This window comes from Cygnus olor, chromosome 15 (genome assembly GCF_009769625.2).
Source record: "Cygnus olor isolate bCygOlo1 chromosome 15, bCygOlo1.pri.v2, whole genome shotgun sequence".
Classification (NCBI taxonomy): domain Eukaryota; kingdom Metazoa; phylum Chordata; class Aves; order Anseriformes; family Anatidae; genus Cygnus; species Cygnus olor.
In genome coordinates, this window is record NC_049183.1 from 693,479 (window position 1) to 719,769 (window position 26,291).

At 37.8% G+C, this 26,291-nt stretch overlaps 1 protein-coding gene across 8 annotated transcripts in view; it reads right to left on the minus strand.

The window, feature by feature from the left end:
- The window catches only part of CLEC16A (C-type lectin domain containing 16A), a 97,119-nt gene that overhangs the window by 12,405 nt on the left and 58,423 nt on the right, over positions 1–26,291 (minus strand). For 2 of the 8 annotated variants that reach the window (XM_040574657.1, XM_040574656.1), the window contains 3 exons: positions 17,046–17,192; positions 11,795–11,914; positions 1,171–7,716 (listed from right to left, as the gene is read on the minus strand). In XM_040574657.1, coding sequence (XP_040430591.1) covers positions 7,376–7,716; positions 11,795–11,914; positions 17,046–17,192 — 608 coding nt within the window. In that variant the 3' untranslated portion in view covers positions 1,171–7,375. Of the gene's footprint in view, positions 1–1,170; positions 7,717–11,711; positions 11,919–16,025; positions 16,172–17,045; positions 17,193–26,291 lie in introns of those variants that run through there. The other 6 variants (XM_040574659.1, XM_040574658.1, XR_005824568.1 and 3 more) reach the window with 5 other exon arrangements.

A 26,291-nucleotide genomic window follows, 5' to 3' on the forward strand; every position in this document is an offset into this window, starting at 1 on the left:
GCATCTTTACTTAGACAAAAGCTACTTGGATAAAGACAAAGTCACTTTGATAAAGACAGATTGTATGTTGACACGCTTTCAGTTTATTTATAAGGACTATGTTGGAATTAATTATCTTAGTGATAGTGGTGTGGATTTACCTACTAAAGGACTGGTTGCACTTAGATATTCACGGGGAGTAAGATGAGACTGTGCAGATGCAGCATTGTGTTTTGTCAAGTTCATTTTATCCCAGTCAGGAGGAGAAGAAAGTGCTTGGGGCTGCGCTCTTCATTCCAGCTCTGACCACTGGCAATACAGGGCGAGATGCTAAACCTGACTCAACCTCCAAATCTAAACAGATCTTGTACAGAAACAGAGGAAGCGTTACAAGACAAAAGGCTGCAAAAGTCCTGAGGTATCAGAAGGATACAGGAAGCATAAAACAGTTTCAAGCGGAAGGGAGGCCATGAATCCAAAAGCTGGTGTCCTCAAAGCAGAGCTAGTGGCACAATGTAGAGAGACCAACTGCCAGGAGCAGATTTGAGCCTTTTTTCCCCCCGTGCACCATAGTTTAATATTTGCAACTTACAGGAAATCGCAGTATTGTCTCCTGTCTACAATACCTCCCTTGCTTATTTCATGGTACGTGACTTAATTTCTTCCCAAGAAAGCTTTTGGACTGACGTCTAGTTTGAGAAATAACATTTCACAAGGAACATACATTGACTGTAATTAATTCCCATAGACGGAGAGTCTAATTAACAAGAACCCAACTAATAACTCCGTTGGATTTGATCCATGTACGGAACTGGCAACATGCACCAGAGAAAGAGGGTGTGAGGATGTATTTGTGGAAGAAATCACACATGACAGGCAAAGGGGCACTTTCCAAGTGGTTCACAACCACTTTAGATGTTGCCCAGCCACTCTTAATGCTTGGTCTCGTCTACTTTCCATCACCTCTACAGGCTTCTTTTCTGCTCTCCCTCACATGCTGCCTTTCCTGCATACACAATGCAGAAACGCCTTGGCTATTTCAGTTTTCAGCTTAAAGATTAGAATGCCTAACACTCACATGCACCATTCTTCTTAAGAGTACACTTCTGCAAATTGGGCATTTCACTGTTATTGGATGTCCTTGCACATCAAATCCAGTGACACAACACAAAGGGGAAGGAAGTTCTCAGGAACACCATTTTTATTGCCAAGTTCCATTTACAAAGAAAGGTTTATTGTTCATTCTTGCCCAGGTTTTCCATAGCCGTGACATATGATTAACGCCAACAAATACAAACTCAGCTATATAAATCTGGATTTCAGAGACATACAACAATGCTTTCTAATTTCATTCCCTTCCCACTTATTTACATTTTTCTTTAAATTAACATAATATATTGTCACATTTACTCCAGATTTCTAACATAACTTACGTTAAATAATTAATACTTATTGCCTGTAGAAAAGACATTTCAGAATTCAATTCACCCCATATTTGGGCTTTTTTCCTTTTAAATGTAAGTGCACATTCAGGATTTTTTTTTTTAATGAAATACATTTCAGACATTTTTGAAATATATTTCATAAGAGGAAAGACCTTCATATTCATTAAATGCTTTACGTAGTATTCAAAGCCCAGATGCATTTATTCTAGAAAAATACATTTCCCTTTGCACTTAAAATAATCAAAACCAGCAAACCAGCTCAAAATGAAGTAAAAAGTTTGCAACAAAATATCAACATACATTCACAAATGGAGATGCTTGAAGTTAAAGCTTAAAATGCTTCCAGCAGGTCCCCTGGAGTTGTTGTGTCTATTCTTGGTGCTATCACTGGGCAAACCAAAGCTCCTAGAAATTCTAAGGAATTGGCAAGCTTGAAGCTATTCTCAATCCTTTTCAAAATTAGCTTCATGTTTATTGTAACTATTCCTGCCACGGTTAGTCTTAAATACACAAAACCTCAGACTCTCATCTCATAGAGACTTAAGTATCAGATGGCCATTATTGTGTCTTAAGCTCGCTTTACACTAGTGTGGGTACCCATAACCAAAGTAACAGAAAAAAAGATGAAAAAAGTCTTATGTATCTTATGCTCTTAGAAGAATCCTGGGAACACTATGTACTAGCCTGAACATCAACAAGGATTCTTAGTTGCTTGCTTCTTAAGCCCTTTTTAGTTACCGTTTTAAAAAAACACACTCCACACATTCATTGAGGCTGAGACAGTCACAACAATGACAAGTTTTTCATATTCATTAAGAATTAATAAATTCTAGTTAGCAAAACAATAAACAGATACCGCCACAGTGCACATTCATTAGACATGCAAAACTTAGCTTTACATTTTTAAATACATTAGCAAACCTAAAATACATTTTAAATCATCTTGCAAAACAAATCAAGTTTAAGCAATGTGCAGATCCTTAAAAATCTGGAGAGATCAAAATAGGGAAAATTCTGTACAAATGTAATATAAAAATATTTTTCCGTATGAAAGAACCTTCTGTTTGAGACTCAGTCCAGACCTGCATCTCCCATACCTCTTGCTGCTCAAATAACCCTGAACAGCAGAACCCCCCCGAGCGTTTCCCCCTGCATGCCCCCACCCAGCACGCCCTGCCCAGATCACCATCTGCTTTGCAGGAGACAGTGAGGGTTGGTACACGTTTGGGATTCATGCTGCAAACAAACATTGGGAAACAACAGAGCAGAGCAGGTGAGCGCAGGAAAACCCCTCAAAGTGCAGTGGCCAGGTGAACGACACCCCAAAGCAAGCCAGAGATAGGTAAACAGTGACGTACCCAAAGGCTCTTTCAAGAAGAGCTCTGAACAGTTCTGAACTTCCAAAAGACATTTAAATACCTACGATTTGGTTGTCTGAAAATGAGTAGGAAACTTAGTAAGGAGACTTAACCACTTTTGAGGCAAAACGCCCAAATCCCATTGACGCCCTGATTGGCTGCCTCTTCCCAAATCTCTGATTCAGCCGTAGGACCAAAAGACTAAATTTCCTAGCTGACAGCTGCCTGTGCAATGCTGTTCTAAAAACAACTCCCCATTTAACTTCAGCTGCTTAGTGAAGACAACGTATGAATACTTAGCAAGATTTTTTTCTTGGAAGAGTAGGACATACACATCAGCAAAACTATTCATTAGGCTATGGTGCGTTTACCTGTAACACCTGTGCAGAAAAGAGCGACAGATTACACGAGCACAGACACCCTGTGACTGAAGCGCTACGTGCCATGGAGTGGCTTCACACTTGCACAGTTTGACCTGGTTGGCTGATAGCTTACCCATGTCTTCAAGCATACAGTTTTACATTTCGTTTACTTCACGAGGAAAAATAAGTCCATTTCCTACCAGTAGGATGACACTGAGTTGCCAGGCAGTTTTTGAACTCCTAGCTCAGTTATGGTAACCAGCCATGGCCTCTTGCTGCACCCGTGGCAATTCTAGCTACTGGCATCTTACTGCAAAGTAAGAAAAAATTCTCAGTAACTTCAATCCTAAGGATCGTTGATTTTGCTGTAAACTACTTTAACCATCAATTTTAAAATTTTGCCAACAAGAATACTTCAAATCCCCAGAAGAAAACATTATTTCCCCCTGTATTCTGTTGCTATGGGGGCAAAGAGCTTGTATGACTGACCTAAACTTGTAGGACATTGACTTAAACTCTGAATAGTGATGAGCTTTGAGTTTTAAATTCTGGAGAAGCGATAAAAGTCTTTAAATGCCACGTGCCTGTACTTTAGCAAGAGCATTTCAAGACAGCAAATCAATTCTGGAAGATATTAACATTTTTTCTTCAAGTGACTTCAAGGAAAATTCCAGCTGTGTTGTAAAGCAAAGAACACTGAGGTTTCGCTTTAACAGGTGTAATTTTATATTTTAAGCCCAGCTTAATTTAAGGAACAGAATTCAGACCTTTAGTTTATCATGAACTAGCTGCAAAGGGTACAAACGAGGTCAGTCTTTACAGTATAATTCACGACTTCACATGAAACAGTCTCCAGTATACATATGACCACATTTCTAGTGAATTTCTTAATCCACATAGCTCATAAAAAATAGTGCAGGAAGATAAATGTTTGGTTTCTTCCTGTACAAAAGGATTTCTGCAAAAGCCAATTCTTGCACACAAGTTTTGCACAGCAAACATTACTCACTAGCAAGGCGGACGTTAGAGCTGGCCACTAATGCTTCCTTTCCACTCTTTTCTTTACCAGATTGCCAAACATACAGCCCGTGCGCCCTTCGCAAGGAAAAATCTCGAGTCTCATCCAGTGCAGTCCACGGGATAACAAACAGAAAGGGGACCTGCAAGAGGCAGACACCCGACAGTGACAGCACCACATAGCTCTGTTAAACGAGTAGTATCTTGGTAAAATTTAATAAAATGAGACAGAGCACAAAATAATAAAGTAACATTCAGTACGCCCTGGTGTATTTGGTGCATCTCCTCAAAAGAAGGGAATAACAGAACTGTTTTATGCAATAGAGTATGGCTGAAGGTAAGGCATAGCCTCTACACACACACACTGCGAATTCATCGCACAGAACTCCAGCATTTTGCTCTGGACCATTAGTGAATTTATTTCAGAGCGATTCTCGTTTCCCTCCCTTCTCTCTGCAGCGTTGCACTGAATTAGTGAGCCTTCTGAATGGTCATTTAGCTGCTGTTCTCAGCTGCAACTTGGTATTTGGGTTTGGTTAACAAGAAGGATGCTACACTGACTCAAATTGACTTTTGTTTAGAAAAGAAATCGTATTTGTGGCTGATGTGCTAATGCTTTGTTGGTTGAGTTTCCTTTTTACAGTGAAAGGGGGATAAGGAAACAGCCCTCGAGTTTTTCTGATAAGAGACAGACAGATATGATACTCTTCGAGGAATTGTAGATCACTAACACCATACTTGCAGAGATAAGATTGTCAGATGACATATTTCAGCAACTCCCGAACTTTTACATTATTAAGTCTCCTAATGCAGCATGGAGAATATAAATTGTATAATACACATATGCCTTAATATTTTCCTACTAACAGCATCTCAGTTGCTTCCTGTGAAGCTCTTTGTAGACAACCGGTCATGGGACTTAAAAGCCACTCCAAGGCAATGAAAAACAGTCGGCTTTCTTTCCCTACATCCCCTTTCTTGTGCAGCACGGCTCAAGGGTGAGATTATGCACGCCCATTAAAAAGCCGCTTTGTGCACACTCCTAATTTTGCTAGAACTGAATTTTACATTAGATAAAGATAGATCAAGGCTTTTCTGTCTAAAATTAATTCTATTTAAGGGAACTCGGCCTGCACAGTGGCATTTTCTGTAATCTAGGTGAAGAGTTAAGGTTAACAACTAACATAAAATGCTTTCAAATTAAGCAAGGAATCATTTTTTATAATGATCTTTAGACTATTACTGTGGCTACACAGCACTGCAGCAACATGCTAGAGAAAGTCTAGACTGTAATAAGTTAAGCTAGTAAAACATATTTATGTGGTCCTTCTGCCCAAATTGCTACTGATGTCTCAGCTTGTTCAGGTATGTGTACATTAGCCACAACAGTGACTCCAGTGAAAACTTACCCCAAGCACATGAAAAAAATTAATAGTGGCCTCTTAATCCAGCAAGGCTGAATTCTCATCCCACACCCTTAACAGTGCTAAAGACACCTAGCTCTCAGATTTCATTTTATAGTTTGAGCCATTCTGGAATGGTCAGAATAGTGGTTAATTCAATTGAGATGAAGCAGAAGCCACAGAAAACCAGAAACGAACAAAGCTGCATGCAAAAGCTGATAACGGAAGAAAAAATGCTGGCTTTCAATAGCAGCCATGCTATATCCATGTTTTACAAAGATTAAATCATTACACAAAGGAAAAGAGGGAAAAACAAGCAAAGTGATACCTGTGGATTATTCAATCTTATATAAATGCAATATTTAAAATCAATTCAAGTATTCCATCTGACAGCAAGGAAGAAATACGGTAGGACTGAAAAGTAGGTAAAAAAATTCAGATTCACCTATTTGATATGAAATCAATATTCGCAAAGACAATCAGGAAACAGATTGCACTGATGACTGAAATCCAAAGTAAAGTAAATAGCAGAATTCAATCTCTGAGAGCCAGAGAGCATTCAATGTTATGTGCAGACCAATAATGAAACACTGCTCATCTTACTGCTAGCTTAAATGAACACACACAGAAATTGATCAGAAAGCTTGAACTCCATTCACTTTAAATTCCATAAAAAGTCAGCAGAGCACTCCAAACTTCACTCCACAATTTTCTTCTACTTACTGTCAACTCAGAATCAGGATCTAGGAGGCAAATTTGGTAAGGCAAGTATAAACTCAGAATCACTTTTATGTTGTAATTTCATTTAACAGGGATAATATCCCAGATGGGAAAAAAAATTCCTTTTCATTTTCAGACTTGCAAAGAAATTACTGGTTAGATGTGGGGACCTACTTCCTACAGGAATATGAAAAAACCCGCCTGCCAACAAAAAAAACCACCAACAACACAAGCCTCTTTAGAGTAAAACTGCTTCTGTCTGTTTCTAGTTGTCCTTCAGTAGAGAAGATATCACTCCTCAGAGGTGTAGCAATTTGACTGTCAGCAGTGAAAAAACAAGCTATAGCAATCTCTTAAAATATTTCCCATCCCTCTATAGCTGGTTAAGCAAAGACTGAAAAAGTCTCAAAAATCCCTTACATTAATCTGCATAAGCAGCTGTCATATTAAATTTCAGAGTTTTACCTTAAAAAAAAGCTTTGAGATGTATCTTGCTTTGAATCAAACCTTGAAAAAATATTACACGTGGAAAACACAATATTGAAGTTTGGAGACCTATGAATACAACACTTAAAGGGGCCAAGCCTGCTGGTATCATACAGGCCTACAAAAGCTGAAAGAGATCAGGATTAAAAAAACATTCATGAATCAAATGGAAGTGGTATGTCTGTACTATAGTATATATATTTTTTTCCTTGTCAGTGGGTATGTCTCCAGTTTCAAAGAAGTAGCGATACAACATCCTGAACCAGGTATCCAAAATTTTCTTCACTTTGCCATAATACTGTAGACCTTTTACAATTAATTTAGTTACTGCAGCTGGAGCTTTATTTTTATTATAAAGTAGGTGATCTGAAGTACATTCACGTTCTTGTATATCAGAAATGGGCGTGGAGATACACAGTCCAGATTTGAAGTTTTTTTCTCCAGTTTAAATATGCCAAACTTTTGATGCTTGTCCTAAAAGCTGCCCACATGCTTCACCACCAGTGGGCCTCTTCTTGCAGACCATAGCCTCTGATGCTTCAAGAAGTATCTGCTCTCCCAAACAAGAATTTGGTTCACTGTTTATCACAGTCTGCAGGTTGCCTTTAGTCACAACACTCTTCCTCTGTCTCTTTTACCGTGCCAACTTCAATTTCAGATGGCAAAGGCGGCTGAAGAATGCAGGTGAATGTACGAATACTGTGTGGATCAACCGGTGGGACCAGTGTAAGGGACTCTACACTTAGTGCATCTGTATTATCATCTGATATTAACGATATCGTGGGCTGCTGTGCAGGAATCAGGCTAGGGGACAGGTTTGCTGTTTCTATGTCACTGTTTTTTACAACATTCTTGCTAGACTTTGAGACAGCTGAAAGAGTTTCGTCAGACATCATCATCAGACCAGGAATGGTCATGTGAGGCTGCTCTGGAGCTGAAGGGTCATCTATTGAAAGAAAACACCAAGAAACAATCAATATTCCACTTAGTATAGACACTGCTCATTAAACCAGTGTACTATGCTTATGAATATTTAAGAATACTTGGGTGGAAAACAGTTCTATGAAGCACCATATTTAAATTTACTTTTTAGTAATTAGAAATGACACGTAAATATTATGATGGCATAACATAAAATGCCAGCAATAAACTGTTCACATTAGGAACCAGAAAATCTACATCTATAATACTGCAATATACAGCACTATCATAAATATTCCTAGAGAAATGAAATAGAGAGGAAGAAGAATAAGAAGAATAAGAAAGCCTCCCCAGAATTTAGTATAGACTAAAATAAATAACCACTCCATACCAGGCAGCTCTTCAGAAATAGAAAAGAAGCCCTGTATAACTAATTTTCCCAAGAGGAGACCTATTCTTACAAAGATTTGGAAGTCATTCTCTCATTCCATTCTCCACATTCAGACTGAAGTGACATCTTAGCCATAGAAAGTAGAACTATGTAAGAACAGGAAGGAGAATTATGTGCATACTGTAACTGAAAGGTGCTGCAAAATAAACCTGTTTTTACACAGGCTTTTGTTTTATGAAATTCTGTGCTCATAAGTATGGAGCATACAACATGGATAAAACTGGCAATAAGACATTGCATATCACAGAAACCCGATATGCTGCTAGCCCTTCCCATACAGTGAAAAAAACATTAACAGCTACTTGTATTGCCATTTTTTTCCTTAAAATCCTTGTAACTAGCAAGAGAACTGCTTATTTGGCTCAGATGGATAATAAACATAAAGGATCAGGGGGTACCACCTCATATGAGCAAGTATGCCCACACTATTTTTTTTCTTTTCAGGCTAGAGTAATAGATGCCATTCAAGTTAACAGGTATCCAGCTTCAAGGCATTTAGAGCTCGTTAAAAATCAGCATGTGTTCAAGTGTACAGGCATCTGCAGAAAAGTCTACAAGGCAATGTAGTGAATACAGAAGCTAAGAACTAGATTCTGTTTTTTAATCCACAAGGACCTTAGAATATTTCTGTTACAATATGATTCCAATTACTCCTGTAAAACAAACAAACAAAAAAGCACATGAATATGAGAAAGAAAAGAAAAACAGAGCTTAGAATGGAATGGGTATCAGTAAGGTATCAGTAAGATAACAGCGAGAGACACTTATGATTTTTTTTTTAAACCTTTCTGGTAAAATAACCCCAAACAAAGATGTATTCTCACTTCAGAAAATCACTTGATTTCATTTTTTGCTGAATCTGTAGCTAAAGCTTCTCCCTTTAAGGAAAAGGAAACTTAGATTGTAAAAAAAACAACAAAAAAACAAACAAACAAAAAACCCACCTCTTTAAATAAAAAGGACATCACTAGTTATTTTTGAAAATAAGGACAAATTCAAAGTAACTACAGGGTTTTTTTTTGGGCTATCAAGAAGTTTTAGTGAAATTGTGGTGATTGATAACAGGAATGTGATGCAAGGCTTGCTCTGAGAAGCCCTTCCTTTTGGGAGAATGATTTCCTCATAACTTTCATTCATTGAAATCCTGACAGACATGCATGTTCTTCTGATATGATATACTGTCCCAAATCCTTCCATGTAGGATCTAAATGACTGCTAAAGTGGCTCCCTTCTCAATACAACAAAGAAAACAGAAATATTTGAAAAATGACTCCATAAAAAAATATCTGGAGTTGACAAAGTTTATATTTAAAAGTCTGAAAATGCATTCAGAAAAAAAGATAAAAACATATCGGAAAATGTAAAAGCAGAACAAACTGAGCATCTAGTATTTCAGCTACAGTATTTTATAAATAGAAAATACAAAAGCAGAGCTCTATGCTATTTTTTCTGTTTTATTTATTATTGATAGCAGTCTCTCTCTCTCCCCTACTTTCAATATTCCATTAGTTGCTGTCAGAACTTCCCTTCTGCTGCTCATTAAACGGCAGCAGGGACAGATATGCTGTAACCCAGCACAGTGTTACTGCCAAAATGACCAGGGAGTAGCCAACTGACACTTAGTCCTTGCAGGGGCAGAAAGCAAATATCAATATACAACAAGAGGAAAAAAAAAAAAAAACATTCTGGACAAGGTCAACAGCTCTCGCTACTGTTTTACAATATATTAGCAATTCTGGACTGTGAGAGTGGCACTTGCATCTTTGTGACCAGACTCTCAGGGATCAATGGGCACTTCAGGCATATTCTTAGCTTGAAACTGGAGCTATAAGGTTGTGCTATATGAGTTATCTCCCATATCTTTTGGATATGATGATAGAAAGAAATAAGTGATCAGACTATAGTCGAAGGAAACTAAATGGAGTACAGAGATCTAGCATCTTAGAATGATAATTTGGAAAATAAAGAGGTATTAAAAAAAAAAGAGCACCTTCTTGATGTAGAAAGTTTTCATGTACAACACCTCCCAGTTAACTGAATACAACGTTTCAGAGCAATGATTACCAGTAAGGAAACCTTTGAGGCTCAAAATTTGAAAGCCTTTTGAACTCAGACAATTCAGCAAAGGATCCAAATAGATAAATACATATTTATGTATGACCTGAATTCTTAGAGTCTTTGAAACTGGGATAAACAATTGGAAAGAAGGTGTACCCTAGCTGGAAAAAAAGCTCAAGAAGGGCTTATTATAAGAATGTCTGTCTCTAAAATCTGGATAGTTACCAAGCTATTGATTCAAAAAAGTTTCAAGACATCCAATATACTAGGAGATTAAGTTCCTTACCCACTATTTGGAACTTCTATCTATACTGGACATAAAAATATTAAGTAGCTTTCAAAAAAAAAACTCAGACTCCTAACCCTTGGTTCCATTCAAATTTCACTTTGGATAGAAGGAACAAAAATAATCGTCATTTTCACTAATCACTAAGACATACTTTACTCTTAAATATCAAGGAGTTATCATCAAACACGGGAAAAAAGTATTTCTATTTACCTCTCCGCAACTCACATGCGTTTAAGCAGGAATGTTCTGGCACAAAAAAAAAAAAGCCAGATACGGAATTTAAGTACCAAACAAGGTACTGTTAAACAAGGTACCTGTTAAAAAACAGGTCATCGTTTTGCAAGACACTGGATATTACCAGCTATCTTTGGTTGTGGTGGGCTCAGCAACCTTCCTTTTTTTTTTTTTTCCCAGCACTCCTGTAAAAATAACCTTGGTAACATTGTAGAAGAAAATCGCTCCACTTCTGTTGTATTAACTTACGTTATGATGGTCATTAGGGAAAGAAGAGAGAAAAGAACAGAAAGAGGTAAGAATGAATACAGTCTACAGAAAAATGTCTTAAACTGTACAGTAATATACTGTGAAAGGATAACAAAAATATAAGTAACAGCACACTAACGGAAAAGACACAAAATAAAGTCTAAAAATGAGAAAGGATGTTTACATAGTATTAACAGAATAAAAAATGCTTATGCCATGGTGGTGAAAAATATAAATTAGATTCAAGTTAACACGGGTTATGTAAGTGAGAATCTAGTATGAGGTCTATTTCCATCCTTTCTGTACCTGCTCCCCCCCCCAACTCTTTCAGGCAGACAATTAAACAGTCCATAAAGCCATCTGCCCAAATGTGATGATAGAAAAAAACTAGCTTCTATCATCACAGTCCAAGGACAGTCTTACGCTGAATGCTTCTTCATTTTACCTGAGTTATAAATAGATTTCCTGCTGCCTGCATTACCGTCCATTCTGAAGCCTGTGCTTGCTAAATTCCACTACAGCCATAGCTGCCCCTGTGCAGATGAAGACATAGCTGCTTTGAAGCTGGAGGCTTGATAGATCATTTGGCACTAAGCAGAATTTCAGTCTTTGGCAAAACAGTCAAGAAATATGGGAGAAACTGTAGGTAGGACTTTCAGAAACAGCTAATTATTGCTGCACAATTCTCCCCAAAACCAGTATAGTCAAACATTTATGATGCTTTTCTTCAGTTTCCTACCTCGCTGTCACTGCTGCAAGCATGGAAACCAAGTATGCTCTATTAACTGTTACGGGCTTTTCAAATCTTAGGGAGGAACCTGCCTGATTTGATATTGCGTGAGTTTCGGTTGCAGCTGCTGCTTGAAGACCTAAACCCAGTGTCCACCGTGACTGTCAGCCTCCGACAGACTAAACACCCGCCGTCGTCCTTTCCTGCCAGACCTTACTAGAGGAAAACACAGCAATATATCATACCAAGGTTTTAACAATGAAACAAGGAAGGGAAACTGGAATGAAGACAAAGGATAAATGTTAGAGTAGCAACAAGAGTAAGTGACAAGGACACATTCATAACTGCTGGTATCTTGCATACAATTTGACACCTGAGTCTTTTTAAGTTTGGGAAGTACTTCAGCAGCTGGAAGAATTAACTCATTTATTTATTTAGAAACAAGTGAGCTTAAGAGAAGTTATTTTTTGCTTACCTATCTAGAAATGTACATAATATGGTTTGGACTACATCTGGCAATTCTGACAGCACTTACACTGAGACAGGACTGGTATGCATTTGCATTATGATCTACTCACATCCTCTAAAAACCTTGGGAAAACCTCTCCATTGCACATTCTGGTGATATAGAGTATTATTCTGACTCCGACTAGCAATACATTAGATGAGGTGCTCTCCTGAGCAGGTGACTACTTCAGACCACTCAGCACTACTATTCTAAGATGTGAAAGTGAAGTATTATACTTGGATTATAACAAAGCCAAATGCAGCACTTTAAAAGATAACAGCAGTTAAGATGATGACGCTTGGTGTGTAGAAAGTTTCAGAGAAAGAAACTTTCTAGGAACAAAAGTACTTCCTCAGCTAATTAGATAATTACTCCCAGTGGAGAACAGATCACACCACATTTACATTACTGATCACAGAGCAAATTGTGATGGTTTCAGTAAGATGGCAGGCACTGTTCTCACAAGCTCTCCATTCTTAAGCGTTCTCTCTTTGGAATACACGTTTTATTTTACAGACTGGTATCCAACTTATTCTCTGCAACAGGGGACAGCTCTTTTTGCTTATTTTAGACCATTTACCATTAATATCTGCCAAAAGCGTGAAATATGGGATAAGTGACATAGGAGATCAATGCTTTCTGAAGTCCTCAATATCCATTGCTCCTGTGTAAACATTTTCTTAAGTATAGAAGCCAATTGCATTTTAAAGCTTTAGGCAACTCAAAAAGTGATGAAATAAATCATGGATGACATTACATATATATAACTCTGGAAGACTGCTAACTTACAGTAACAGCTTCTTTATCTTAATCCTTGGCTTATATAAAAATAAGCACTTTCCAGAAGTGCATGGTTCCAGCAAGTGCAGCCAAGACAAGACCGTATCCTAAGCTTAGAAACTTATAGATTAAAGTCTGTCTAGCAAGAGAACAGTTCTACCCTAGGCACAGCAACATTTCGAATGGATGTGTTCATTAAAAAGAGACTGTAAATACAACAAAAAACACCTAACAGGACAGCAGCATTTGCAAAACCTGGCAGTACTTTTTCTGTCTTGCTAGAGACTCTCCTTTCTTTAAGGGATGGCTTCTCCTTTTTCTATTTTAAGGAACAGAGAACTTGCAAAGGGCTAAGTTTAACTGCCAGATATGCGGGAGCTGTCAGGCTTTAAAATTTCTATGCCGCAAAATATTGTGGCAGTTACTAGGTAGGATTCAGGAATTATAAAAGTTTATTTTACTTGTGACAAAGCAGTTGATGCACCTATTGTTCTCTTATAGCAAATGAAACATGCTCAGCCAAGTGGTTCTATGTAAGATCAGTTACACTCCGTTCTCGCATTAAGACAGTGTGATATTGCTTGGAGCAGGTCGGAATGATAGCAAGGAAAATGTTTTTACAAAACAATTTTTTTTTTCCAGTGATACATTTTCAAAAGCTCTTTTACTGTTCAATATATCCTATTTTAAAACTTTTCCTCAACTAACAAACATGCAACTTGTCTTTATTTTGTTCTTATCTATCACTGTTTTATGTAAAGTCACTCTGTCATGCTCCAAATCTTATTCCCTGGATTACGTCTGTGAAGATTATAAGTACCATCTCAAATATATCAAACGTTGAACAACCTAAAACTGTCAACAGACAGCAGCTTAGGACAGTAGTAGTAATTACAAGTTTACAGCAGAAGCAGCTGTCATGGTTTAAGACGTTGTCCTTAAGGAAGATAGTTGAGGTAGTTTCCATGACATTCACATATCCACCTCTCCTTTTTTGTTAGCTGGCCTTCTTCACTGAAGTTCTTGAGAAATCTAGCATGTTCTTCACAGTCAGCAACCTACTTAGCTGCTAGAAGAAACATGGGAGGAGGGAAGGCAGAAGGAATAGGGAACACACCTGTATTCATGTGCATGTTTAGAATGGAATGGGAAATGAGAAGGGACTCTTACGTGACAGATGGTGGCAGCATTCAAGTGCTACCTCGGGGCATAAAACAAATCTTGGTAACTGCTTGCTGTTAATCTGCTACTTCTTTCTTTCTCCTTGAAGGAGCTGACAATGTTTTTTGTCACTTTATATTAAGAATCACAGAATTAAATTAAAAAGAATTTTTAGATTTCTTAAAGATTTCTTAAAAAGAAAAAGAATCACAGAATCGTTAGGTTGGGAAGGACCTCCATGCAAGCCTCCTCTACTACTTCACAGCAGAGTAAGTCAGATTAGAACAGGTTAGGGGAAAAGTCGCCTAGTTTCACACCGAAGTAGACAAATATCAACAATCATTTCAGTAACTCAGCTGAATGGCCAGTAAGTGCTGATATCAAGACACTGTCACTTATTTTTCAGCAGCATACATCTGTTCAGGCACAAGCCTGCAGAACAGTCGTCTGGACAAACCAACCAGATTCCCTCTTTCATGGTTGTGCTCCTGGCAGCAGGTTACAGTATAGACCACAACCACATATGAATACTACAGAAGGGAGAATATTCATTACAAGTTTGCAACAAACTGGTCAAATTAGTTAATGCAGAAACAATTCTCAGGAATAGACCAGAATCAGCATCAAATGCTTTGATACTTAAGATCAGCAAAAAGTGTCAAAGCACCTACAAGGGTTAGAGACATCCCCCTGCCCTGTCCCCCATCCCCAACACCCTGCACCAGAGCCTCGGGGATTTCAGCATCCTCTCTAGTCTGTACTAAGGACCTGGAGGCGCTGTCAGCTAGTCAGCTGTTAACTGTTTAAAACATTACTTGTTCAGTATTGGCTGCAACTACATTAGCAGTTCAGTTCAGATGAACAGAACAGTTTTGAAGAATCCAGAAGCTTAGCTCAAAATTCATCCCTGCATCAGGTTAACAAGAGTTGTTGACTTGGCATTAAAGTAGCTGAAGCACATTCTCACATTCATTTCCACTGCCCTTGCTGAAGGTTACTACCTACCCCCACAGTGATACGGCACAGAACTGTATCATCACAGCTAGATTTCCTAAAGCATCTATCAATGCCCCCAGGTCCTGTGCCAAAAAAACACCAAAGACTGTTTTCCTGAATGACGTGGCATTTTGAACATGCTTCATGATGAAGCCACAATGTAGGTCACACTAAATGTGGACCATTCATACAACTGAACTGGTAAAGTGCAGACTGAAACCAGGCATTTCAAAACTTTTATTATTTTAAATTAAAATATGCTAGATGAGGAATTGCATGCTACGAATTTACTCAGCTCTTCACAGAAGTCATTACATGTACTTGAAAGACCTCTGTCTGAAGTATGCAATATACTCTTGCTGCATATTATGTTCTGTGAACTAACACGTTGCTTACAACAGCAGCTAGAATTTAAAAATTATTTTCATTTCCTTTACCACAGTTTTCTCTTAGAAAATTGCAGACACCTTTCAGAGGATCCAAATACAGTGAAGGACATAGTAGCTGAGCCTCTCTTATACAGCTAGGGTGAAACATGTAAGTGAAACAAGTGCTTTCTGTCTTTAATGCCAACCTATATCGAGACTTCTGACAAATCATACCACTTCTCTGTGTAATCTCCACATATCTATCCAGACCCTCTGAAGACTGGATAATAGCGATCACTTGCCAGCAGAGAAAATAAAATGAGATCCCTCCAAAGTTTTGAATGGATTGCATTAGAAAAATATCTCAAATTTCAATCTGGAGTTGCACATATTGCAAGAGTATTTTGACTATATGTTAGTCTATAACAGTAATTAATGTGTTTTAATAACGACTGGATGCTAGAATGCTTTACAAACTGTTCATAAACTTGATAAGCAGCTTTTGCTTACCCTTTTCCAGTGGTACTTCTTGCAAGGATAGTCACTTCGGACATAAAATGTACTGATCTCCTGACACAGTGTTCAGTGAAACTAAGGCATTTCATGACCTACAAAACACTAAATGCCTAACAAAGATTGCATCATTTCCTGTAAAACTGCAAAAAAGTTTACTATTATCAACATAAAACTTCCAAGTGAAGGCAAAATGGTATATCTTAATGGGGGAACCATAACAACCATTTCAAAGAGTGATCAACATTGCAAGTGACTGCCAAAATGAAGGGGCTATTTGAAAAGTTCTTGCGAATTTATTTTTAATAACCAAAAGGAATTAGAGTAGGGTCAGTTCTACACTGAAGGCATTTCGATATGCACCCTTCAGAATTTACTTCTTGCTTAGCCTCCAGCTGGAGGTTCTCTACCTGACATATCATTTGTATTCAAAACAAACACCATTACAGGATTCCCCAGAAACACTACAGGAAAAAAAAAGGGGTGAAGGCATTTCATTCCTCAGTGTAGTGTTAGCATCCTAAATAACTACAGCTATTTCAAAGTATCTCATATTTGGCCTCTTGTTAAAAATTAACAGAAGTATCAGATAAGCATATGATTATACAACTGATTGAAAGTCAATGCTGCCCAATTCATAAAGATGCTTTATGTGGAGATGAACTTATTCATTAGGGCAAACAAATGTCAGCATGAGTTTATGCAAAACAGTATTTCTGTTTAAACAAAAAAACGTTTCAAATCATATGTGCTGGGAGACAAATCAGACAACAGGATACATTTCACCAGTATTTAAGAACACTGCTGTACGCATTGGATAAGGAGTTCCAAAAAGCTGAATAAATCATTAAAATTTGCACCACGATTTACTTTAACTAGTTCAGGTGAATGATCAGGCGATCTGAAAACAACCCCCTACTCTGTATTTAATTTCATAACACAGGAAGTTAATTTTTCAGTAACATTTACAATACTCTACATCCCTTGGTGACTATGCTGAAAATTGTGATTTAATACCTGATGGGCTCTGTGCAGCAGAAGGAGTGGAAGTTGAGCTTGCAGTCACTGAATCACACCGCCCCGTGCTCCCACTGCCACTGGAAGGTGATGGTGACGAGAGTGGTGATGGATTGTGCTGATTTATGCACTGGGCTACAGCAAAGCCTGCAAGATAGGACAATGATGTTCACCAGTTAGTAATTAGCTACTAAGAGTTCACCTGCATGAACAAACTGAGAAAGGGAAAGAGAGTCAAAGCAGGTCAGTTTGGGGTATATACAATGCATTATTCATGGGTCACACAACATAAGGAAAATGGTTAGTTAAAAATGAACAAAAACTTTGAGATAGAAAGCCTACACCACCTTTTTTACTGCGATAAGAACTTCACAAAATTTTAATAATCAAGCCTAATGCTAGCGTTGGATTTCACCCACCTTCTCACAAATCTAACTTTCTCCAATCTGAAGACGGAACATTTATACAGCGTCTGAAAGCATTTATTCTAAAAGTGTTCTTTTGTCTTGCGGTCTAATATTTGCTCAAATTCTTTCATTGTAACATCCTCTTCTCTCCTAACAGTCTTGCATTCATTCCTTTCTCCTTCCTCCACAACTGCCTCTCTCCAGCCAATTCAATCTTTTTTTTTGACTTTTGATTTTTATTAGTTTCCTCACTTTACCTCCTTCCCTCCCTCACATATGATGATTTGTGTACTTTCCCCCTTAAGATGCAATTTCAGAAAGTATTATGGACCTGCAGCACACTGACAACTGGGAAAGGAGTGCTAGCAAGGCACTCAGATCCCTGGTTTTTTGCACTAAAATCTGATTTGATCTCTTGCACGAAACCAGCTCTCCGCATTCTACCCGGTTATAACGTCTGCAGAGCACACTGCATTGTCTCCCTGTGTAAATGAATACTAATATTCTATCATGAAATTGACTGATCAAGTATAATCAGAGGGCAAGGAAAATAGAAATTTTCCCTGATTCTTAGTTATTAAACACTAGCGTCTTCTCTTATCCAGAAAATACATAGCAAATGCTATTTTATAGATTCCTAATTAAAAGGCCTACATGTATACATATATTAACTCATTGTATTATATGTCCCACTATAATTTTGCTATTGTGCAGCAGCTAAAGCTAGCAGATACAGTAGAACAAGAAAGGAGTGTGATCTTCGGCTCTTGTACTTTGTGCTCTGTCCATCCAACTTTTTTTTTTTTAAAGTATCTTCTAAAATCTGTAATTCAGATTTAAATCAGATCAGGCAAGTGTGTTTTCCAACACTCATGATGTATCACCTAACATTTTCCCTCCTGCTCTTCTAAGTGGGCAACAGCCAGTTTTCAGGAATATTCATAATTCTAAAAAAAAAAAAAAAATCACAACAGAACAACAGAAAGAATTCCCCAGAATACCGCTGGTTTCTGAGAAATCCAGAGCAGGAAGTAATCTGCATGGTACAGACTGCAGTGCTGAACTGTGAAGAGCGCAGAAAAGTTTTGTCGAAGAAGTGCTTATATCAAAGCTAAAAAATAGAACATGGAATGTGAGCTAGATCATTGCCGAACCTAGCTTTCTTACAGACTAAGATGCATCAGATCACTATAAATAACACACTGCGGTTAACGAAATCACTGAGAACCTGCAACCCTTTCACATGAGATTACAGGATTTTTTCCCTCAAGCCACGTAACAATTTAGGTTATTACTGTCATTTTCCATTTGTTTTTCCAAAAGAATTCTGTATCAGGTTTCAACGTTTCTTCTGAGCACTTTTTTCCCCTTGGATGTGATTTTTCAGCTGACTTTAAGTTAAGAGTTTTCATAGTTTTGCTATTACAGAAGTCAATGACTATCTTGAATCACATCAGTATTATGAAAACCTAGATGAATCAAAATTTTAAAGGTCTAGCATCTACTTAGAATACCATGGAACTACCTCCTAGAACTTTAACATGCTTTTAGAGCGGAGTTCATGAACTGCCCTTCCCACACAATTCCAGCGAAGACGACCACAACTGCACTGCTCATACTTAGTTCATCTCGTGCTTTCTTTAGAAGATCACACTCCTCTTGTGGTTCACTCAGCAACTTTCCTCACAACAATGTGCTTAGAGCAACTCCTTGATGTTCAGCAAGGCTTTCCTTTGGCTGACACACTCCTCCCAGCACTTGGAAGCTTTTGTTACCAAAACCCGAAGTGATGAATAAACAGCTCTTCAGAAGCAGACGTGCTTCTTGCAGTGACAAATATCTTCAACATGAGCTACGGGTCAGGTGCTACCTAGGACACTTAGCTGCTTCTACAGCCCTCCTCGCCGTCCTGTGGAAATCACTAATGAGAAAGTTTACCCTTTACTGGCAGTTCCCTGAATTATTGACAGTAGCCATGACACGTACGCACACTAGGATTAACCTAACAACACAGTGCTTGCCATCTTCACTGTGTAGTGAACCCTGAAAAGGGAAGCACAATTTGACAGCCAGGTAGAAGAAAAATCAAATGCACCAAACAATACTTGATTCTTCTTTTAAATGGGGAATCTCCCCCAGTGCTGGATGGATGATTCACCCTTTATAGCAAATGTTCGGTATGGGGAATTTGCTGGTGCTGGGCAGGAGGCAGCCAAAGGTAGATTTAAATATTTTTTAATTTTTTATTTTTTTAAACTACAAAAAGCATGTGAAAGCTTTGAAACAGACATGGCAAGTCAGGAAAACGATTTTAATAGCAACATGTACTGACAGGCTGCATTATAAGGAAAAACGCCAGAATGGATAGAGAAAGGAAGTCACGCAGGCAAAAGCTGATATATACAAGTTCAGTTAGCAATCTGACTTTGTTTGTGGTCCTACCACTTACCCTGTACCATCCATGCTTAGATTCAAGATCTAGACTCAAAACCACTTGCATAAACACAACGCTGTCTGAGCTGCTGTAGTTCTTGCATCATCATTCTAGATAGGTGAAGGCCACTTTCAGCAGGCTTTTCTCTTCTTTTAAGTTACTATTCCTCAAGACCAAGATAATCACCAATTGAAAGAATTACATAACCACTGTCCCAGGAGACATCTACTTTAGTTAAAAAACAGTTTGGTAAGCACCTCATTATTCCATAAATGTAAATAAATCCATGTGTTATTCTTCCGGAAACCAAACCATTGATCTTCTACAACCATTGAGATAAATTAAATTGAGGTTACACACAGTAGCGCCTGATGACCTGCAAGAAGTTAACCACAAACTAAACTACCTCAAACATAAAGGACATCTATGGCACTCGGAGCCACTGATACATACAGTTTTTAATACAATAAACATGCATTGGGTTTCTTACACAATACTTTGTGTTCGGAAACAGCAGTTAGGGTGGGAAACAAGGAACAATCAATGGGCTTGTGATCACACAGGAGACAGAAAGCCATCTGTTAAAGGGAAAGAAACGTTTTTGGAATAGCTACTAGTGCCTTTGGTAGAAAAGTGCTTACATCAATTTATTTTGTTTCATTCCTGGGGCTGTGCAAGGTCGCACCCATGCAAGGCATTCTAGATCCACGAAAGGTTTGCCCTGTTTTTATTTCAAAGGAGGAGAAGCTTCCATCCTCACCATAATAGTGGAGAAAGCAGACAGTCCTACTGCGACTATACAGGAGGAGCTGGCCTGATTCAGCAAGACTCCTTGTGCAAAGGTTCTGCAGAACAGAGCTCATGTTTTACGGATTTAATTCTTAAACCGAAGCATATGTTTGCAAATTATCTTATAATTTCTCTCCCTTCTTCCCATGAAACAACTGTCATGACAGGGTTGCTTTTTCAGCTCCTCTTTGCAGACCCGTAAATGAGCAGCTTCACAGAGAATATGTAATACAGAGGCAGAAATTTAGCTACATTTACTTCTGTTTATTTACACTTATTTCAGTAGTCTAAGACATGAAAGAACAGTTTATACAGACAAAGAAGATTCAAATATAAAATGTCAGTACTATCCTAGTACGCAGCAAAAAGACTGCAGTTGAAGCATAAACTCATGCTATCTAGTGCAAACTCTCAGGAAACCACCTCTGACAGCACAGCCAGTTTTCATGCCATAATGTTCCTTGCTACTGGAAACAGATTAAACTAGAGCAAAAATGATTAAGTTCTACAACAGCAGTTTCTTATGTTACGTAGATAAACACAAAAAAAACTGTAGCTCTCTCCTTCAAACAGAGTTTCACTTAGATAATTCCCTACAGCAAGAGGTGGTCCACAAACACAAAGGAGAACTTCGTTCTCTTCTTTCCTATAAAGACATAGACTGCTCAAAATATTATAAAAACCCTTTCCCTCCTTGGTTACTCCTCTAGTCCAAAGCAAGATCCATTGCTTGATGCACTACCAGGTCTAAGACAACCTTACAGCAACAGTCCTAGTGTGTTTGCATGCGAATGTTTCCTGAATGGAAATATTTAAGCACTACTTCTTTGGCCACCGTATGTACAGACTCCTTCAATTATCATCTATGCAACTGCGGGTAACTCACCCTGTCTGAAAACATGACATTTTCTGAACCTATAGCTGAGAATAACAGCCCTTGATAAAAGAGAATCCAGGAGGAACTCTTTGCAGCCCATACAGAAGCGATATTTAACAAAAGAACTTGTCAAGTTGTGAGTCAAGAGGCGATGGCTGACAGATTTCCTGGGAAGCTAAAGAACAAGCTCATAAAGGCTCAGTGTGTTCTCTAGCGCTGTCAAAATGTAAACATTTATTTCAAATTGCAGTAACTGCACATGGTAGAACAGGACATAAAATTGTATCATATAGGACTGGATGCAGAACTTTCCTAAAATATATCTAGACAACAGCTTGTGTCAGCCTCCAAACTTCTGTGTTTATGACTATCTGAAATACAAGGTCACCTTTTTCCAGGGGCACTGTCCTCACTCAGTAAGATGACCAGAACTCAGAACGGCTAAACATTCAAAAGAAACTCTCATCAGTCTGAATGCATGGCCCTAGAGCTTGGAGTGCCCATACCACTGCTCGTTTTGCTTGCACAAGATTATTAAGCTTCTTCCTGAAAGGCCACACTGAAACTCAATAGTTTTTCAAAGTGCCATAAAAATGGGAAATGACTGAATCATCTGCAAGACATGAATAAAGGTACAGCTAAATAAGTACGGTTTCTTTGGCAGTTCACCCAGCTTAAGAGTTTCCCACTCCTTTTCTCTCCTGCCCCCATATAACACCTTTAGTTGCATTTGCTGAACTGTCTATGGTTCAGTTGTTCTGGTAAGCAGATCACCATGAAAATAGGTTATTTCTTGCTGTAATTTATTTTAAGAGAGTACTGAAACTCAACCCACAACCAGTTACCAAAGTAACTGGTGGGATAGCGAACAACGTTTGAATGACTGGCTGCTGTGCAGGACAGCTGAGCTGAAAATTGAAATTGAAATCTGCCCTCTTGCTGAAGATGGGGGAATCCCAAAACAGATTTCGCTTGTGCTAAATCTTTGTGCATTACACGAATATTAATTTTTCACAGTTGCAAACACAAATACATTTATTTTCATCCTACACCTATGTCAACACAAAATGGCGGTTCAGTACATTTTATCAATTTTGAGCTGAGGGAAAGATGTCAAGCCTGAAGTAGTTCTATTTTTGGAAGGGATTTAAGACAAGCATAGCTGGATATTTTTATAGTGCTCCACCGTTTCAGAGAAAACTGTCACTGATTTCACTTCCAGATGATTGAACTCTATAAATCGGGCTCAAGCCCCAGAACACTACCTAGAAATTGGCAGCTTTTTCTGACCACCGTAAGAACTATTTACAGTTATTACATAAAAGTCTAAAAACTCACTGACTTTTAACACTGAAGGAATCAAACTATCCAAGCTGATAATCAATGTCTCTTCAGAAGATCACAGAAAAAAAATCACAGAATCATTTATGTTGGAAACGATCTTCAAGATCATCAAGTCCAAACGCCAACCTGACCTACCAAATTCCATCGCTACATCACATTCCTTAGTGCCATGCCCCACATCTCTTAAATACCTCCAAGGATGGATGATTATATGAGAATTGGGATTCTAGAGGCATATCCTGGATAGGGTGGAACCGTATGTGTTGCAATTATTTTATGTCAGTAATTTAAAAGAGAAAATTTTTACTCTAAGTGAGCATACCATACCCATCTCCACATTGGTGATTTCTGAACGAAAAAAGTCCCATGCTTATGAAAGCAGCTTTCTAATCCTGCTCAGTTTTCAAAACTTTTTTCTGCCAAGTTTTTGCAAGCATCAAATGCATGTTTAACTTTTTATTTTCAATGTCACATAATTTACTTCCTAAAAGCTGTAATTCTGAGGTCATATCAGAATCACGATAATAGTTTCTGGAAAAGTACAGTGTAGAGGCTCCCTGTATAAGGTACAAGAAACAAAAGGAACAAAAAAGACAATACTTTGCCAACTGCAGCAGAGTGAAATTAAGAATCAGAAAAGCATTTAACAGTTTCATATACAAGGGGTAGTTATGTGTAAATGCACCAATCCTAAGGCATTCATCATGATTTTACATTTAGAGTTTGCACTAGCAGAAATGTTGAATAATACTAGGGAACAGAGTGGAAAAAACAAACAACAATACAACAATTGCAAGCAGTTGTTTCTGAGAACCTCTGTTTAGGCTTGACAGATTTTTCAGCAATGCCATTATCCTTCTCTTCCTGTGCCCATTCAATCATTTCCCATAAAAGACACTTTGAAACACTATTGAGTTTCAGTGTGGTCTTTCAGGAAGAAGCTTAATAATAATCTTGTGGCAGACAAACAAGAAGCAAACCAAGTTAGTTCAAAAAATTTTGGTATTTTAGTACTATTTTAGAAACATTGCTTGCTTTCTTCAAATCATTTTGGAAGAGTTTAGCTGATAATTTCCATATAAATTCCAGATTTACAGCACCCCTTACTCAGGATTCTTCCCTTGCTTCCATCATGCATAATTGGAGAAGTGAAAAATAAAGCATGACTGTCATTCCATTGTTTTATAGCAAGTTAATGCTCATCACTTCTTTAGCACTCAAGGCAGAATAGACATCCCTTTTTCACGTTTCCTTGGCTGACACTGATCCCCACATAAGGCTGTCTTAAAGAGCTTTCTTGGTATTTGCATGTATTCATCTTTGAATTCTCCAAAGAAAAAAAAATCATATATATATTGTATTTTTTTTTGTGTGTGTATATATATAAATTATTAGCCACAGCTACTTATAAACAGGATTTTGAACAGGTTTGTAAAGCTGGAATTTACATTACGACAACACTGTTATATAAATATACAGGGATATATTAATAGTAAATATTAAGAGTCAGGACTGCCAATCATGATTTCAAATTCCAGAATAATGAAATACTTAAATATTGCTGTCCAGCTGATTAGGGTAACAGTACTATTTTGACAATATATTAATTGTAGTATGTTTGTTAAAATAGCAAAATCACTAATAAAATATGTAGATAAATGTAAGTAAAAATCTATAAGTAAAACTATCACAAAAGTGCATGGAATCACAAAAATACAGTAGTTTTCAACCTTGCATTCTTCATCACTGTTCTAAAGAAGGGCTTCCTGTGTACGCAATACCCAAGTGGTTATTGTATTAGACTTCCCTCTAAATCAGCATTTTGAACTCTGCACTGAACTGCAGAGCACTTCCATGCTTCAGTTCGCTTTAGGTGAATATAAACAGGAGGGTAATGCTTTCAGCTGGTATACACAAATAAGATGAAGCTTCCTAAAAATTCCATACGTAAGAATTTAAATTGTTACAGCGAGTAGGAGACAGTGAGCTCATGAGTTCAGGTGGCAGCACACCTACCCACGTTAACATTTTACGTCATTAAAACAGGACAAGCCCACCCAGATATAGAATATAGAACACTTTTTAAAATAAAAGCATGTGCCAACCAGTAAGCAAGGGGTGAGGGGTGAATTATCAGAGGGGGAAGCATGCCTTCAATTTGAGTTTTGCCAGTATCTTGTGAGGGCACTCTGGATATTTTGTCCTAATCTGTCCAAATTTATCAAATTATTTTGTTTCTTTTATAAACTACATAACGTTTTCTTTCTTGCAACACTCCTGTTCTTGAAGTACAAAGCTTCCAATGATCAGTTTGTGAGATAGAAGAGCTCCTTACTTTGTTTATTACAGGAAAGGAAAGCACTAGTGTCCAAGTACGAGTATCTCAACACAGGATGATGGGAAGAGGATACAGCAAAAACGAACACCCATTATAAAAAATTAAGATGAAACATGTCAAGAAATCACTGAATTTGCTAATGGGAAAATAATCAACCATCTTTTTTTTTTTTAAAAAAAAAAGAACAATACAACTGCTGATGAAGGATTTTAAGTATGCTTGCAGAAGGTAATTGAGGGGAGGAAAAGTCTTAATCACTCAAAATACTGTAAATGGAAACCATTGACCAAGAACAAATATTATAACCAGGAAATTCTTCCAGGAAAAATCTGCAGAAGAAAGGTGAGCAGAATTAATCATGGCTACAGGAATTAAAACAATACCCAAGAGCTTCTAGAGGTGCCTTTGTCACTACTTTATGACTCTCCGGTTATAATAAAGCTCAGTTACAAACACAACTATTTCCTTTCCAACAGTCATGATTCTGCTCCAACAGAACTTGCTATTTATGGCTAAGGTATTACTGTAAAGATGCACCTTCCCAGTTCCTTGCAGGAGATCTTATTTCCCTAATCAGAACGTTTCACAAGACAGTGTTTCCTTCGTAAACTATATATCAACAGTCACCCTTTTGCTACGTTTTATGTAACAGCAAATTTCACACCAAACATCAAAATACTTTTGGTATTGCAATACTTTGCACCTTTACAAAGTGCTATTCTGCCTCAGAAAAATGATGCACTCCAGCTTGAAGAGATTGTTTAAACCTAAGAAATCCACTTACAGCCTCATAGAGCTGAAGAATAACTGTTTTAACAGTAAAAAGTTTTTCCATTAGGAAAAAAATATACAAAACAAATTGGTTACATGGAACTCAATTGCCAGTAGCCACTGCTACTTCAACCAGCATTAAAAAAATGATTAACTGACATTCTTAGTCTCCCCATTTTGCCATGCAATGACAATATGTGATGACTGTAGCTTTACTCACAATCCTTCTCATCAATTCAATATACTTAAGCAACTAGTTTCTAGCCCAGTCATCAGGACTTGATTC